This window comes from Centroberyx affinis, unplaced genomic scaffold (assembly GCF_046629955.1).
Source record: "Centroberyx affinis isolate AG114_WGS23_722 - 3 ecotype Tasmania unplaced genomic scaffold, CSIRO-AGI_Caff_v1 ptg003238l_1, whole genome shotgun sequence".
Lineage (NCBI taxonomy): Eukaryota > Metazoa > Chordata > Actinopteri > Beryciformes > Berycidae > Centroberyx > Centroberyx affinis.
The window spans coordinates 1-18718 of record NW_027281269.1 but is presented as its reverse complement, the minus strand read 5'-3'; the positions used below and the strand labels follow the sequence as shown (position 1 = coordinate 18718).

The window sequence follows — 18718 nt, the reverse complement described above, 5'->3', positions numbered from 1 at the left end:
GTTTAAGGAGTGTGACGACCCTCCCGCTCTGCCGGCTGCTGCTCTGTGTGTCTTGTCTGTCCTGTAGGAGCCTGGTAGGCGGGATCGTTGTTGAGGCCGATTGAGTGCACCTGGGCCCGGTGTACTCCTTGGGCTTTAAAAGCCTTCAGACCATTCAGTGTCTCTCTCTCTCACCTATGCACACCTTTTGTTCTGTTCTTTTAGTTTGTGTTGTTTGTTTTCCCCTAGGATTTAGTTAATAAATCATTGTTTTAAGTTTTACTTTGGCGTATGGCTCCCTCATTCTTACTTCCTTGAGCCGGGTTGTAACATATGGGGGCTCGTCCAGGATCCATATGTCTGTAACATATGGGGGCTCGCCCTAAGATTTTGTACTCTTCGTTTTGCACTCGGTTTGTTTTGTTTAACTTTGTCAGTCCCTTTGCTAGCATGGTTAGTGAGAGGCTGCGCTGCAATGGTAGTGTTCTTGGGGAGTTATTCCCATTTCACTGATTGCCTGGTATCATTTCTATGTGCCAGTAGTTTTGTGGTGTTTGAGGGGAGAGCCATCTCTGGTATCCGCCAGTGCTGGAGATGTTTGTTGGTGAGGACGTAGGTAAGTGTTGTATGGCCTTGGTGTACTAGCAGTACTAGTTTTGGTAGCCTAGCCTGGTAAGTTTTGGAGCATTATTGTTAATTTCCCCTGTTAGGCATAGCAGTGTTTCCCCTTTTGGTAGTGTTGTGACGAACGTGGAAGGAGCAGTTGTCTTGGGAGCATATCCCTGGTCTCGAGATGCTTGTCGGCTTGGCTTGCTGAACGCTTTTCTCGCACCAGAGGATTTTAGTGCATAAATACCCAACACAAGAAGTCACATGAAGACGAGGGTTGTTTGTAGCTAGTTACTGGTTAGGTAGCTAGTGGGGAAACTCCGTTTGGGTAGGCTGCCCAAGCCATGTCTGCTGGGTGCCCTGTAGGCTAGTCTGTAGCCATGTTTTGGTCCTTTTGGTTTTTCTTTTTGATTAGGTTTCTTGTTGTGGTTGTATTGTGGTTAAAGTGAAACTAAACTCCAAACCCAAATCTTTGGTGAAGCCTGATGCCTAATGTTAAAAAGTAGGGTACTGCACTGGTCATCTGTTATTGGCTGGTCTTTGTACTGAGTATCATCTCTCTTTGTGGTGGGAGTAGCTTGTCTGGTCATCTGTGGCAGTAAGTCTTTCGATATGCATTCTCCAGTTGCTCTGCCTTGTCATTGATATCATAACCTCAACATTCGCCATATGAAAGGGACGGACAACGTGGTGGCGGTCATGTTGCCCCTGCCCTGATGCCCTTGTTGTGTCTTGCTGATTGACTGCACCTGGGCCCGGTGTACTCCTTGGGCGTTAAAAGCCTTCAGACCATTCAGTGTCGCATGTTCACCTATGCACACCTTTTGTTCTGTTCTTTTAGTTTGTGTTGTGTTTTCCCCTAGGATTTACTTAATAAATCATTGTTTTAACTTTGGCGTATGGCTCCCTCATTGTTACTTCCTTGAGCCGGGTTGTAACAGGAGGACTGGGAATATCTGCGTGGACCGCAGAGCGGTGAGGTCATGCGGTTTGGGCGGGAGTCGCTCTGGGCCGAGTCTCCTTCCTTGCTTGTATGGTTCCGATGTGTCCCACAGGTGTTATCCAGACAGCTGCAAGCCAGATGTTTGAGAGTATGTGTGTTTGTCAGTGTCAGAGACCCATCAATCACAGACCTATCAAGTGATCACCATGGGACCCTGAGCAAACACTTTTTCAAACAGGAAATTACCTTGAGCACATTCCATGCCTAAATCCACTGAGGCGCCTCCAGATTGTCATGTTTTTTTTATCAAAGTGTATAATTAGTTTTATATAAAACGGTGACAAAAATCACAGTAAGGCCTAATTAGATAAATTTGTCTTTGCTTCTACCCGCCCTACAAATGGGCTGCAGGGTTGGGGTCATGCTTTGAGGTCAGGCATGCATTACAGAGAGCGACTATAGGGGAGTGTTGGGTTCCCCAGCTAGAGTTTAAATAGAGCTCCCATTCTGCCCGAGAGGTGGAAATACTGCCTAACCACACACACAGACAGACACAGACAGACACACACACACCATTCCCCTAGGCCTCACCAATTGCTTCCGGCTATTTCACAGTCAAACTGATAAACCTCCATCCTTGCATTCCTGGATGTCTTCGCTTTTCGATTGGCGTTTCTCCCATCCATTGATAACTGCTGATTAGCTCTTTGGTTCAGGGATTGTATGTCTGTGTGCGCAGTGGTGGCAAATGTGGGAAGTTGGGAAGCGTGACCAATGTGTGTGTGTCCTGTGTTAAAGGGTGTTACAACTGCAGCCGTCGACCCTCATCAAACTGTGACACACACACACACTGGGCTGGATGAATGGACGCTTTCTCTCCACCTCCATGGCACTGCATTCCTCGTGTGTGTGTGTGTGTGTGTGAGAGGGAGAGAGAGAGAGACAGTCAGAGTAGGATGTGCATGATTTAGAGGTGAATGTGTGTGTAAGTGTAGGATTTTTTTTTTTCCAACGGAAGTCTCTGTTTCCAGAGTGTGTGTGTGTGTGTGTGAGAGAGAGAGAGGTCCATTAGTTTTATCTGACAGGGGGATCAGATCTGAAGGCATATACCTGAGCCTGAGCGATTCCCTGCGTCTCTTCTCCCCTCCTGCCCCAGCCGCTCATACAGACTGCTATATTAGAACAGGCAGAGGGAGGAAGGTGGCCTTAATCCCTTACTACTACAACGCTTAACTTATTACTAACACATACACGTAAACATACATTATTGAGTCATGTTTACCACACAGCTTTGCGCATTCAGTGTTTCCAATGATTGATTGTTGCAACCAAAAACCCCTTGGTTTTACTGATAAATGTATGACAATTTGTGGTGTGTTCTGCATTTGTGGGGAAAAGTGAAGGTGAAAAATTGCAGCTTTGATAATTGTAAGTCAGAACAGTTGATTCTGCAAAATTGCAATTTCCTGCAGGTAATGTGAATTATTCATGCATAGCAATGATAATGTTATTTGTGAAGTACTTTCTAAAACAAAGTTACAATATGCTAGAGGAAACTTAACAAATCAAACTATACTTTAGACTACTGATGGATTTCAAAGTGATATTTTTTTTTTGTTTTTACAATATAGATTGAAACTACATGGAGCCTTTTACAAAAATCCACACGACAAATTACTATATCCAATACAAAATAAAAACTAGCACAGTTGTCCTGTCCTGCTGTTATTCAGTTGCTGACCACAGTGTACATATTTATGTGTGTTGCAGAGATCAACAGAGTGCGTAAGGACATGTACAACGACACAGTGAACGGCCTGGTGGACAGACACCCCCTGGAGCTGCCTGAGCCCATGGGCCCCATCATCCACCTGCAGGAGAAACTCTTCGTGCCTGTCAAAGAGTACCCCGACGTAAGGAGCTGGCTCACACACACATACACACACACATCTCTTTTTCTCTCTTTTTCTCTTTCTTGCATACTAGGGAAGATCAGCCTAATATTTACACTGGTGCTGATGCACAAATATTATCAGTGCTACTAGATTATGATGAATACATAAAGAAAAGAATTGTGAGGTACATAAAATAAAAATTATAATGTAGTACGTATATAATACAAAAGTATGCTGTTTGTGTCCAAAATGCAGAAAATCAGCCAATAACATTTCTGCCTGTTGCTATTATGCTTTTAAAGATTTTGAGGGAGCCTTGCAGAAACAAGATACTTTTTTGCAAAATGTCTGTATCGACAGATAAATCAGCAACTGTAATGGATCCAAAAATCCTGTCTGTTGAAGCCATAACACACACACACACACACACACACACACACACACACACACACACACACACACACACACACACACACACGTGTGTGTAGTTGGTCTTTTTGCCTTTGGCCATGTGTCTGGGTGACGTGTCATCACTGGAATGACAGCTGCCGATGGTTCAGCAATCTGTCAGCACACTCCCTCTTTGTTTCTCTCTCTCTTTCTTTCTCCTTTTCCTTCTCTCTACTTAACACTTTTCAGTTTCTCATGCACTCCATCCCTAGTTCTTTCTTCATCCCTCTCCCTTTTCTTCCTGTGTCATTTGTGGTTGGTAGACACACAGCTCTTTACTTGTCCTTACTATGACTAACTCAACTATATTTTGGCAGTTTGTTTATTAATGGTTGCTTGACTCATAGCATGCGTACCAAGTCGTCAATATACTGCTGCCAAAGCTATATCAGTCGCCAGTCTAAATCGGGCCTAGCCACAGGAAAACACGTTGGCATGTTGGGCTGTTGACTGGCCAACTCAGCGGTAGGTTAGGGCTGAGAGGGGAGGGAGGAGGTGAGGTGAGAGGAGGAAAGTCATGAAAACTACCTTTCCATAAATATTTGGATGAAAAATATGGAAAGCTGGTCGACTGACCACTGGCATCGGCCAAAGAGGCTGGGCAGACGGCACTGCTTTAGACAAATTAAAACACACACGCAGTTGAGAGAGTGTAAGGCACAGTAGAGCTGTCGGTCTGGCTGTAGAGACAGAGGAGGAAGGAGATGATATAGGAGAGGCAAGGCTGAAAGGCTTGTCTAAAGGATGACAGTGAGGTGTGTGTGTGTGTGTGTGTATGAGAGAGAGACGGGGATAGAGAATGAGTGAGATATTGCATGTCTATTATGTGTACAGTGGTGTGTGTGTGTATTTGTCTGTTCATGTGTGTAGGTCCGTCAACCACCTTCCTGTCCTCGCGCTAATCTTTGGCAGACATCGCACACGCACACGCGCGCGCACACACACACACACACACACACACACACACACACACACACACGACCGGCTGTGTCACCTCTTGAGCAGCAACATTTCTCTTCGTAATCCCAGCAGCTAGCGGAGAGGAGGTGAATGGAGGGAGGTGGCGAAGGAGAAGAGGCAGCGTAGAGCAAGGAAGGGCCCAGCCAGGCTTGAATTGCATTTTCCCCCTGACAGAATTGATAAAGGGCACCAGGGACTGGCTCGGCTCGGCTCAGCTCGGCTCTGGCCAGCCCACAGAGGCCAGGCGCAGCCTCCGGAAGCCAGCTAAATCCACCGACCCCAGCCCCGGTCCTTCACCTCCCAGCTCCAGTTCCAAGACCTCAGGTCCTTGGACTTTCCACCAACTGGCTGTTGATGAAAACTATTCATTTACATTTGCAGGGATGTGTATGTTTTTTTGTTTTTAAGGCTGAGTGGACAGAAGGCACATTCCAGTGGTGATCCCCATTTTCCAATTTTGCCTTGATTATCTCTTGCTTTTATGTGTTTATCTAATCCTTCCTCCCTCCTCTTATTTTGTACTAATCCATTTTTTTTTAATTAACGTTGACAACAAAAATGTTGATTGGTAAATGCTTTCCCTCTTAAGTGAAGCTCGATAAATCTCAGTTTAACCTTTGACAAAGCACATCTACATCACATTAGGCTATAAATTAAGACGACAATATATGATGACGATAAAATACATAGACACACATTACATTATACAATACAAGAAGCCAATATGTTAAGATGACGCAAAGGCACATATTCACTAGTAGTAGAATAGTATCTGCGTGTGAATCTGTTCAGTGTCGGGGGTCAGCCATTACTGGATTGTGTGTGTGTGTGTGTGTGTGTGTAGATGGGTTGTTTTTCTGCTAACAATGTTAGCCTAAACATCACATCAGTTTATAGGAAAGTGAGGCAGGTCAGTGAAAAGGTATGGAACAGTGGTGCCACCTGTGGCCTTAAACACCCTTCTGGAATGACTGACACCCACACACACGCTATTAAATGTGCCGACACCCTCAGATGACCCCTGTGTTCCCCTTGCTCTGTGTGCTATGCTGCTCTGTGCTGAGCAGGGCTGTAACTCAGTATTGTGTTTACGAGCTGCCTGGCAAGCTACTAAATTAATTAGGCTTCCCCCTGGTGGCCAAGATGAGTCACTGATGACCTTAGCAGACACAAACACACACAGATACACACAGACATGCACACATTCATAGATGTGCACATACACACAAATACAGAAACATAGTGACACAAAAATGACACATATTCCAGATGGACGGTTTCTCACTATTTTGTGTACACACATTAATACATACACGCACGCACACACGCACGCGCACACACACACACACACACACACAGTTTGGTCATTAAGTCCGGAGTAGAAGAGAAAAAGGCCAAATAGCTTTGATATATATAGCTGTGTTGATTGGAATCAGGGGAAATCTGCAGCAGGTCTTCAAGGAGTTATTTTCTCTATTCCAATCTCTTCTATTCTTAGAAATTGGTCTTGTTTGGAACTTTTGTGTGTGTGTGTGTGTGTGTAATGCAGAACTGCTGTTAACAGTAGGCAGTAGCAGATTAAATTTGTTATTGTGTGTTCAGCTGAATTCTACCTAAATTTTAGCTTGTTTTGCTGCTCTGCAGTTTGACAGCTCTTGTCTTTGCAGTGGGTGAACTATCACTAGATTCACTGAGTTTTATAAGGAGCACAGAGAGAGGGGAATCATTTAATAGAGAGAGATGGAGAGAGAGAAGGGGGGTGAGACGATGTAGAATCAGAGTGAAAAGAGAAAGGGAAGAAATGATGAAGGGAAGAAAAATGTCACTTCCTATCCCCATCTGCCCACTGCTAAGAGGAGAGGAGACTGTAATGATGATTATTAGACTGGGGAATATTTTCCCCCCTCTCACATTTCCGCCTGATTTCCCAGATCTTTTTTCCCCCAACATGTGTCGAGGGAGGATGCTCTGTGTGTGTGTGCGTGTGTGTGTGTGTGTGTGTCTCACTGACGCAATACTAGGTGCTCCCAAGAAAGCGGGGAACGATGCTCCAAGTCTCCACATTGTGTTCTTGGCATCGACACAGTTGCCACGGAAGATTTGTCTTCATTTATACCCTTTCCCCCATCTTTTCCTTCTTTCCTCACTAATTTTGGGACACCTGACATTTTTTTGTCCTCTGTCAGTAATAGCCACAACATTACCCCTTACCTGCTATATCCATATACCTGCCCAGGTCACACTCTTGCTGTCATTTTCTCTCTCTCTCTCTCTCCCTCTCACCTGTGTGTGCCCCCCCCCCCCGTTTCACTAGCAGATAATTAGATTGTCTTTGTGCCTGGATGCAGTGCAGCATGTCAATTCCACCAAAATAACTTGCCTTGCCAGCACGCTCCTACTCTAATTCCCTTAAGTGTGTCCTTGTGTTGGCCTGTGTGTTCAGGTCTGAGTGCCCCTGTGTCTCTCTGTGAATGTGTGTGTGTCTACGCCTGTATCTCTATCCGTCTGTCTGCCTGTGTGTCTGTCTGTGTGCCCGGTGCCCCTCGCCGTTCTTCACGTCAGCCATTTCCTGATGTCATCAGTGTGCAGAGCACCGTGAAGCGTCACCGTGGCGACTGCATCTTTGACTGACAGCGGAGTCGCGGGCCATCTGATAACTTCAACCTTCAATTAAATGCTATCTGTGGCTCTGGCTCTCTCTGTTGCGCGCGCACACACACACTGATAGGCAGCTGACTGACAGCTCAGCATGTCATTTCCGTTGACCTTCAGGCATCTGATAGGATGTGTGACGTGTCTTTTAAGTGTGTCTCTTTCTCTACTTTATTCCCTGTGGGTTTGTATTTGCCAACTGTTTAAAGCCCAGGTGGATTGTGGGTAGGTCACCGGCTGGTGAGAAATGCACAGAACTGAACCCACACACACACACACACACACACACACACACACACACACACACACACACACACACTGCCCTGGCTGTGCTGACTCTATGAAATGGGACCCTCAGTTAGACGTAAGCTGTTGAGCAACTGGTAAACAGGCCTGACGGGACGAGGCTTTGAAGAAGCCGGAGAGAAGAGAAGGGTCTCTTGTATAGATCGGTCTGTGAAACAGCATTGCTACACAGCTCACGACTCAAACTCCACCCTTCCTAAGCACGTTGATTGCAGGAACACATTTTTCCCCTTTTTTACATTTTTATTTGATTGATAATGTGTTAAACCCCACTGAATAACAACTCTATAGAAAAAGTACTGCACAAAAAAGTACAGTAAATGTAATCTTATCCTTTTTAACCACATTTCTTGTCATTGAAGACTGGCTTCCATTATGTAGCACATTTTCTAGTTCCTGTAGCTTGGGTTCTATGTGAAAGATTCCCTGCTGTTGGTTTTTCTCGAGCGTTAATTTCTGTCTGGTGTTGAGGTGGTTGTCATGGCACTTTAAGTTGTTTACCTCGGTAATGGAATCCTTTTAAAAGCAACCCTCCCCCCACCACCCCACCCTTTCTGTCTCTATGGTGCCCGAGCTGCCGGTCCTCACAGGAACAGATGTTTGATCCTCGTCAAGTCTTCATTTGCTGGTTATTAGCCCACCTTTTGAAGCCAAATGACTCCAATTGAGCATCGCAAATGACTCGTCTGCTTTAACAGAAAAGCGGGGTGATTGATCAAAATTGGCCCTATGCACTTGGTTGTCAGAGGCTGGAGGCTGCTAATGTTGTTGTTGTTGATCAGTACATTAAAGGTAGGAGAAAGGTGCTCATCAGTTTGGCCTTGGCTCAGTAAGCTAAGATTTTATATTTGCTTATTCAGTCTCCATCAGCCGCCGTCACTCAGGCAGTAAAAAACCAAGATAAATCAGGATTAAATAAATGTGTTCTTCAACACTAGCAGCACTAATGAGATGGGTAAATGTCTGCTTGCTTTTTTACTGTGTGTGTTTGTGTGTGTGTCTCTGTGTCTGTCTGTGCAGTGTTTGCCCTCAACTTGACCCTCACTGCAACAAAGACTAAAGTGAGCCTGAAACCTAGTGAAAATCTGCTATGGAGGCCTATGTACCACATAATCTGAATGAATGTATGTCAGTAGAGGGAGCAGCCTAGCAGCAGGAATAACAGAGGGCTGGTGAAACGCTGGGACTGAGCCTGAGTAGAATAATGAAAAATGGAGTAGTGCTGTCATTTCCAGTTTGTGTGTGTATGTTTGTGCATGCTCATGTTCTAGGGACAGTAATTAGGATGGCAGTTTCTGCAGACACACTTCTCCTCCTGGCAGGTTGGCAAGATGCATGCCTCACCACACTCTGGGTTTGTGTTTGTGTGTGTGTGTGTGTGTGTGTGTGTGTGTGTGGGGGGGGGGGGGGGGGGTCATTCCAGAGAATGACCAAAGAAAAAAGGTACGAACCAGAGATAAGAATGAGACCGCAAAATAGAATGACAGTAGAGCTGAGGTGAGAGCAACTTGCCCCATTGCCCCATGATGCTTCACTTGCACCGTAAGGGACAAAGAAGAAGGCTCTAGTGGTTTGAGCAGACAGGATGTCCTTGTGATACTGGATCTTTTCTGTTTCACTGCAGTAAAATTGCCAGGCCAAACCAGGCAGTTCGCTGCGCAGGGAAAGTCATTAAGCTCGTTCCCATGAGGGTGTCATCACTTATCATGCCAGCTCCTGATATCCTTCTGACCCCCTTAAGTCATTACCAGCTCTTGAAATGTACCGCCCAACACCCTACCTCACCTCACCCATAGAGCCTGGGAGAGGCGGATTTTGATATCTCTAGCTAGCCAGCCATGCGTGATGATGATAATTTGATCAACGGACGGGATTCTAGTTAGCTATTTGATGAGGAGGGTAATTACAATGATGATTTAAACGGAGGAGATTCTATTTGTTGTAGTTAGTTAACATGACGAAGGGCGACAGGATAAGCTGTTAAATGCGTATTCATAACTGCACTAATGCAAGTGATTGCTTGCATATTAGCTACTTGTGCTTGTATACTGTAAGTGGATGGTGTATCCAGCCTCCTTGGCCTGTCTGCCGCTGCAGTCATTAAGCTGAGAGGGAGGTGAAGAGAGAGAATGAAGGACAGAGTAAGCAGGTTGCTCACAGAGGGATCAAAGACTGCACCAGAGGTGTAGTGAACACACACACACACACACACAGGGCAAGAGATGTGGATTAAAAACGACATAGTGGTCACTCCTCATTGTTGCCAGCACATCCTCACGGCGCTGCTGCTGTTAGACTGCGAAGCACACAGATAGACGCAAACACACATGCACACACTCTTGGCTCTTGCTCATCCTCCACTGTTAACACACTCTTGGCTCTTGCAGGTCCACAACTGTTAACTTTCCTCAACACATACACACCCTTCGCTTGGCCGGCACAACCCAATATCATGAGTGCCATGTGTTTAAAAACTGTCATTTCATTTGTCTGCTCTGTTGTTCCATTTTTCTGAAAATAGCTGGTGTAAAAACCCGCTAATGGGCTTTCTGACCAGGGCCAAGCATTAGACAGGGCCTGAATATAAACTTGAGCTGTTGAGTTCATGTTAAGGTCAACAGACACACACACACTTTGTGAATTTTATATATTTCCCAAAATAGGAGATCTAGCACGTTTTATTTAAATGTCTGATCTGTCTCTCTATGACAGGGCTGCAGCTAAGGTAGCACAGCATGGCTAGCATAATTCCACAGCACTCTCAGCCTTGTCAGAGGGCAGCGTCCTATTGACTTATGCTGATTAACTGACGCTCGGATGAACACTGAGGGAGAGACTGGATGTTATTTAGCATCTCTCTAGTCTTTATATTTTTCTCTTTTTGGTACTCGCTTATTTAAGAGTTCACGAACTTTGCTCTGTGCTCCCTTCACTCCCATCATCCAAACTTCAATCTTTACGCTTTCCATCTCTCTGTCTTCTCCCTCCTCCTCACTCTATTTCCACCCTGCCTGCAACCCCAAAATAAACCCAAACAGAATTATCAAAGGAGCCAAGGATTAGGCGCTAAATGCTGGATGTGCTGAATAGAGAGCTTTGAAGTCTATAGGGCTTTGAGGCGAAAATGTCACCCGTTGGAATCTAAGTCTAATTTCACTCCTCAGACACCCCAGCTTCGCCTCCTCTGCTCCTCTGTCCCTCCCTGTAGACCAAGGATGCAATCTCCTATAGGTTCAACTCCAGTCATCCTACCCCTCCCCCTCTCCATATTCCTTCCATCCTATCCTTTAAAGTGTGTGGAAATGGTATGCAGAGAGGCTGTGTGTGTGTGTGTGTGTGGGTCGTGGGGATCAGGCCCTGTAGCGAAGGTGAGCAAGATGGATTAATTGAATGATGAAACATTTCAACCCACAGATGAATGAGTGATGAAAGGCAGGCCGCCAGCCGGTGGCTTGGGAGGTTGTGTGTAGTCAGAGAGAAACATTGATTTGTTCTGTGAGAGATCCGTGCGCTGAGGGAGGGAGGAATTTAACAGGGATAGAGGGGAAAAGGGATGACGGATATGCAAAAGAGGGAAGACAAGATGCTGTGTACACAGACGGGGAGACAAAAAGGAAGCCTGCTCAGTTTCCAGAAGAAGCTATGAATGGATACAGTACAAAGGAGTTTGAGGACGATGTGAGGCAGGAGAACGGAGGTTGGTTACGGCAACAAAGAGCAGTGTTCAACTCCGTGCCCTCTGCTAGGTCTCTCAGTAACTTGGAGTCAAATGAGACGGAAGGCATCTTTGGTATGAGGAACAGGGGAGTTTCACTGTGATCGCATAGCCATTACTTTGGTATGAGTTGTTGCACAACAGAACTTCAGGGAGGAAAGGAGGGGAGTGAGTTAAAGCGAGAGGAGGAGCGAAAAGATTGGGGGGGGGAGAAAGAGAGAGAGAGAGAGATGGCGGTGCCTGGTGTAACCATAGTTTCCACCTTGCTTTGATACACAGCACTGAATGAAATGTTCCTCATTTCCATAAACCCAGGCAGGCTGGCTAATAAGTGATTGGTATTCTCCTCCCGGCTCGGCCCCGCTCCTCGATAAGCCCCGCGCGCACACAGCCAGAGCCCTCGTCATGATCTCATTTCCTGTCTCCTCACCGCCACAAACAAACGCCCGTCGCAGGCGCAATTGTTCTGCTTCTTTGAGCATTGTTGCTGGAACTGCTGTTGTTTCCCGCTTGTTCACACAGGCACAAACCACAATGCACACACACACAAACACACACGACAGTCAGCCTCTGGGTGCTTAGGGTGTCTGCAAGAGTTCACTCCATACATCCCGGTTTCACACACACACATGCGCGTGCGCTCATAAACACACACTTGCGTACACATAGATATGCACACAACATAACCCGCCTGTGGAGTAGCGATAACGGGGGCTAAACAAAGGCCCTTTAATGTCAGTGTAAGCCCTTGTCCTGAAGGGGGCTGTGTGTGAGAGAGCGTGTGTCTCTGTCTGTGTTTGCGTGTGCGTTTGTATACATACATATATGTATGTGTGTCGGTATGTGTGTGTGTCAGTTTGCAGAACTTTGAGAAAGATAAAAATGAGATGGAGGGAGAGAGAGCAAGGGAAAGAGAGTCCGTCCAGCAAAGGTCCCAGTGCCTCTAATCTCCTAATGCTGTAAATGAGCAGGGGGAATCGGAGAAGGGGGCAAAGATACAGAGAGAGAAAGGGACTGCCGAGAGTTGCCGAGTTAGCAAAAGAAATAGTTTATGCATGTATTCTGTTCACCAGATGGGTGCTGGCAGGAGTGGATGATTAAATAGAGCTGGTAAATATATATTTGTTGCAGTTTTTATTTATTTATTTTTGATTTTTAGATGTTATTTAACACAGAATGGCAAAGGGCTTTCTGTGTCTAGTGGTGGGAGGAACAGCCAGCAGTGGAGAGATTGTAACTATTGATCGTAATCACCACAATTTTAAGTACATACCTTGTCTAATTGTATTGATTGGTAATAGTAAATGGGCTGTTGAAGTTTAATTCATTTCCATATCTCTAGTGACTCCTGGGGGTGCAAAGCCTCTGCCACCCCCAACCAAGGAGCCATGGTGGTCCCCAGACACGGCTTTTTTAGGACCACAGTCAGAGGAGACAGGGGAGGTGGTGTAGCAGCAGGAGTGTAGAAAATGGAAGCTAGCGTTTTTTAGTAGGTGCGGAGGAGGCGAGATAGTTTAGCGAGGGGAGGTGAAGAGAGCGGGTGCTGTATTTGGCAGGGAGGGTACTGTATCCATCCTACTCCTCTGGCTCTACTGAGTGGAGTTCCTGGCAGGCTCAGTGGCCCTGCACCCTCCTGATAACTCAAACGCTTGGCTTTCCATTGTCTCCACATTCCAGTGGCTTAAAATGGAGGTCGCCCTTTTTAACGGCATATCAACGTCCACGCGAAGAATGTCAAACCCTCGCTACACAGCAGAAAGCCAAAGGGGCAGGGAAGGCCAACCACTACAGTTAAAAATCAAGTTTAGTTCCCACCTGGAGATTATTTTAGGCTATTTTTTATTAGGTATTTAGAGTGGTGTTGCAGTTAGAAATGAGAGGATTTTATAGGATGAGGCAGTGTTTTTTCTTTTTTTTTTATCTCCAGCCTGTAGCCCAATGTGATGGTGAGAAGCTTGAAGTAGAAACCCAGACATTTGATGTGGCTTTGTCTTGGAATTTTCCTTTAGTGGGAAGAGTGTGTGTGTGAGAGAGAGAGAGAGAGAGAGAGAGAGAGAGACTTGCGGTGGCAGCTTGGCCAGACATGATGCTTGCTCTGTGCCGTGCCCCTGCCCTCTGTGTATGTGTGTGTTTGTGCACATGCCCCTCAACAACAAAAAACATGTCTGACACCCACGCACCGGTCTGCACCCACAAGCTCTTATGCCATGGGGGGAGATGGTCACAAAACTACAAAGCTATATACACATGTAACCTCCAGCCCCGACCTCTTGTCCCTGAGCAGCCCTCTCAGAGTATTTTGTCCACTTCCAGACTGGAAAGACTATAATTTTTTTTTCCCCACAAGTGGTGGCAGCGTTGAACCGTTTTGCTCATAATGACTATGCCAGCTGAAAACAAGAAGTTCCCCCTTTTTGCCACTGCACTGTTGTCGTCATCTCTCTCTCAGCCTCTCTCTTTCTCTCTCTCGCTCTCTTTCTGAACTTCCCTCCATCAGGCCCCTGCTCACTGTCAAGCCCAATTATCATCAACATATTCATGTCCAGAGAGAACACCCTCCTACTGTCAGTTAGACGGAGAGATGGCATTAGCAACAAAGTGAGGAGAGAAGTGCAGAGAGAGTAAAATGTTAAGTGCTATTTTCATAACAGAATTTCTAAATTGTGAACACCTCAGATTTGAATCGGATATACTTTTTGTTACTTTGACGTCTAGAGCTTGCTCAGTAACTCCTGTGTTTAATATATTCATAGTGTGCAGAGTAAATCTGATTGGATTTGAACTGATGGCAGATACTGTAGCCCCAGCCTTGCACTCTGGTTGGCTGATTGGAGCTGTCACCTGTCCAGTCTCCATGGACTTATAAGGGTGAGGATTTAGGGGCTTTTTTTTTTTAAAAGCTTGTAGGTGTATATTTTGTGTGTCCTATGTCTTTCAAAACACTTGCTAGCAGGGTAGGCTGTGTAACAACACCCTGGACCCTGTCACCATAGCTTCTGCTGAGCAGGTTGGACTTGTGTGTGTGTGTGTGTGTGTGTGTGTGTGTGTGTGTGTGTTGTGTCGGAGTACCACAGTACCACTGCAGTGCCCAGAGCTTAGGGTTCTCCTTCATCTGCAGCGGGTACTTTGATGCAGACGGACAGCTCTCTCCTTCATTCCTTGAGGCTGTGTGTGTGTGAGTGAATCAGAACTCAGCCAGCATGCTGAGTTGGTGGGTGACCTCAGAGGACAGGTGCCCCACCATCCTTCAGTAGGCGCACACGTTCCCTCAAATAGCCCCTGCACCAGTTTTGTGATTAGAGTTCACCAAACAGACAGTAGCCTTGCGACAGACAAACACAGCATGCTGTTATCCTCCACAGGGACTCCAGCTCCCCTCTCCAGCTACAGGGTGTGTCTTCCTTAGCCAGAGACAGATGGGCTACGCATGCCGGCAAGCCCTGTGACAGGGACACAGAGAACAACAGCCCAGAGTTTTCCACTGTCCTCTCTAGTGTTTGTTTACGTTGTTTAGGGGAAATACACCGACATCATATTAGATTTGTAATCCCTCTGTAATTAGATGTGACTTCACTGATGGCCTTTTGGATTTTGCAGAGGCATTGGTGCGTTGGAGTGTGTAAGCAGATGTGACTGCGTTTAAGAATTTAATGCAGCGGTGTCACTGTTCATTGTAACAACTCTAGAGCCGAACAGTTAGGCCTCTGATTGTCAAGGAAAGCTTTCCACTGTGCCATTGAGCTTTTGAATATTTCAGGTTTGGAATTTTTTTGCATGCATATAAATATCCCATTTTAATGGTGTCATAGATCTTTTACCCATCATGCTCTCTGCCAGCCGCTGCGTGTACTGTTTAAACACGGGTGGTTTGTTTACCTCTTATGCGTCACCCTGCTCCCCCTCTCCCCCTCTCTCCTCCTTTCCTTCTGTTTTTATTTTGGCTGAAAATTGTGTTGGATTATTTCAACACATTTTCCCTTTATCCCGGTGGAAGCCAGTTTCAAGTGGAGAGGATTACGTTGGTAAATACGTTTCCTTTTGGTACAAAGCCGCAAAGCCACTCACCAGTGAAAGGGGGCCTCGATAAGAAAATTGTGTCAAGCAGAGTACCTCACCTCACGACTCACCTCCCCCTTAACACCCTCTACCCTCCTTTTTTTCCCTCCTTTCCTTCCCACCATTCCTCCCCCAGTCTAATTCCCTGTAGTTTCATTTCTATTTTCCCTTCAAGAAAGATTTCATTTTTTCTGTAGCCCAGCAGGCTTTGCACAATGTAAGGCAGTAATAAAGACTAGTCCAGCTAGGTCAGGCAGGTTTTAGCACCAGGAACTTGAGGAAGGACCATGGCTGCTGGGGGACACAATTACCATTCACTTATTTTCTCTCTTTGTCCAGGACAGAAAGAAAAGGTCATAACGTGCACACAGTAGTAGTAGATTTGGTTTGTTGTGTGTAGTTTTTGTGCAGATATTGTCATTTATTGAGCCAGTTCAAGATAGCCTAGAACTTTAGGCTTTGGATTTAAGCACTCTGATTCGTCGTGATTCATAGAAGGGAATTTTAAGTGCTCATTAAGCCTCTCTCCAGTGTGGTCTGATTTCAATCACTGAGGTCCTGATGTGAAATAACGCTGTACTTCTCTGTAATGGTAATTTAAATGTCTTAATCTCCCATACTCTATATTCAGTTATACTCTATAGACTCACTCATCTCTTCCCCTTTCTCTCTTTCTCTCTCCGCAGTATAACTTTGTGGGGAGGATCCTTGGCCCTCGTGGACTCACAGCCAAGCAGCTTGAAGCAGAGACGGGATGCAAAATCATGGTGCGAGGCAAGAGCTCAATGAGAGACAGAAAGAAGGTAAGCTCATCAGCGGTGGCAGGGTGACCAACTCAGTTAGTTCTCGCTCTGGATAAGAATGTTGGCTAAATGTAAAATGTAACTGGGATGGATGCTTGCCATTATAACCTTACCAGAGTCAAGAATGTATCTGTCACAGATCCACAAGAGACCAAATTGAGTCTGTGTCTATTTAATGCATTTGATTTCCTGGTAACATTATTACTTTGGCAAAATATCTGTAGATACCACTCACACACAAGTAAATGTAAAGAGCAAAGAAGCATTTCTTGAACTGACTGGTATAGCACATACAAAACACACCCCTCCTCCCCTTTCCCCTTGTTTATCCCAAGGGTTTTATCTTGCATTTTGAGATGTTACCCAACGAGAAACTTGCCGAGTCTACTCTCGCACACAAACACGCCACTGGCCCTGTAGAAACATCTGAGATGCGCGCACACCTACACACACACACACACACACACACACACACACACACACACACACACACACACACACACACACACACACACACACACATAGTTGACGCCTGGTGGCTGCGTCCTGACATCTGATAGGGCTGGCTGTGCAGTGGAAAGTGCAGAAGGCAGGAGTAAAGCAGACAGCCAAGGCCAGGGGTGCCTCTATTTCTGGACCTTCTGAACTAAGATTGGGGACGTGAAAGGCCAATGTCCTGTGCGTACGTATGCTGACATCCTGCGGGGGAAAGGAGAGTTTTCAAACAAAGATCAATGAAGTATCAAATTATTAGGTTTCCAAGCACCACAGGTGCTGGAACCCTATTGTTTATGGTAGGATTTTTCTTCCTCTTCTTTTTCTGCATTTAAAAAGATCTGAAGCTCACAGACCATAAGTTGGTGGGTAGGTTTCAGATCTCCCCAACTACTTGCCCCCGCCCCAAAAAGCACAAAAAATTACACCGATTGGCCAACATTTTTACGTTTTCAGCCAATAACTCCTTAACTGAATGGCGTAGAATCACTTTATTATTCTTCAGAATTCTTAAGACAAATCCCTTTAACAGACTAGTTTTAATTTCCACCATGATAATTTTTCCACCATCTTATCCTGTGTTTTATTATGTTATATTATGCAAAACATTTTTTTTTTTTGCCATTTTTCCCACAATTTTTATCAAATCACCTCGAAATTTTGTTGTTTTGACTGCCTCGGTTACAGCTATGTCACAGCATTTTGAAAATCCAAACTGTTTTGCTATGACGCAAAACAAAGTTGACAGGCAAACAGGAAGTGAGGCATAATTCCTAAACGTAGTTTTATGCTAGAGCAAGTAGTGCTCCATAGTGCCACCATCAAGCAATTTTGCAAATTGCGATATCTCAGGCATCTGTGTACATCTGGCCCATGGGCTTGGACCTCGCAAATGGCCGCTTGTGGCTATATTTATAATTTTTGTTAGTGAGTGACTCTTTATTTGAAGGAGTGTTTTGTGAGGCAAATACCATTAATATAATGTTAGTGATTATAGCTCATTCAATATCCCTTTAGTGACTATAGCTCCTTTTTAATATTTATTTAATGTGTCTGTGGCGACTACACATTTCAAGCCACACTTGTTTATTTAGCTTTGGCATTTAGCTTTGGAGTTGTAGATTTTTTTCTTCTCTTTTGTCTTTGCTTGTATCTCTCTGTTGCTCTAATTTTCCAGGCAGCGGTGCTCTATTACAATGCATTTGCATAAGGCAGAAAAAGTGTATTTCATCCCCCTCCGTATGGGAATCACCTCCTTTGTGCACACACACAGCCTACAGGGCCTGCTATCACAAACAGGCTGCATCAACGGTGAGATGCACAGAGATTCCCAGCGGAGTCACAATCCTAGAAGTTCCAGTTTGCTGCAGGGCCAGCTTTTTCTTTCCTCTTTTTTTTTTTTATGGCTCCTCCATTCTTAGTTTAATTTCTACCTCTTCTACCCATCTCCCTTGGAGTGTGTTCATTATCACAGAACAAGATGAAGACGTTCAGTTATGGTTCTTTTTTGGAATTAGATTTAGCAGTAGTTAAATGGGGGTGAATGCGCTCAAGTATGCACAAATGCGCACGCACGCACACACCCACACCTCATTTAGAAGTTCCTCTCAGCTCATTACATTAATCTATGATTACCTTCATAATCTCTTACAATCTTAAAACTTAATGACCTGCGCCTGGTTGTTTTTCTGTGTGGCTCCGGGACGGGCCTGTCTAAGGCCCCGGGCAATTACAGCATTATGAATGGCCCCGCACAGTGAAACATTAATACAAGAATACAGATGAGCAGGATTATTTCTTTACTGAGTGTTTTGATGTGAATGGAGTCAGGGAATAACCTAATATTTAAAATGCG

The 18718-nt window shown here is 45.3% G+C and overlaps 1 protein-coding gene across 1 annotated transcript; it reads left to right on the top strand.

Moving 5' to 3' along the window:
* Positions 1 to 573: 573 nt before the first annotated feature.
* On the top strand, positions 574 to 16368 carry LOC139660185 (protein quaking-A-like; the record flags this gene model as incomplete). Its single annotated transcript, XM_071538262.1, has 4 exons — positions 574 to 595; positions 1644 to 1679; positions 3302 to 3444; positions 16252 to 16368. Coding segments are annotated over exons 1-4 (318 nt in total), but the record flags the coding sequence as incomplete, so codon positions are not given.
* Between the last annotated feature and the right edge of the window lie 2350 nt (positions 16369 to 18718).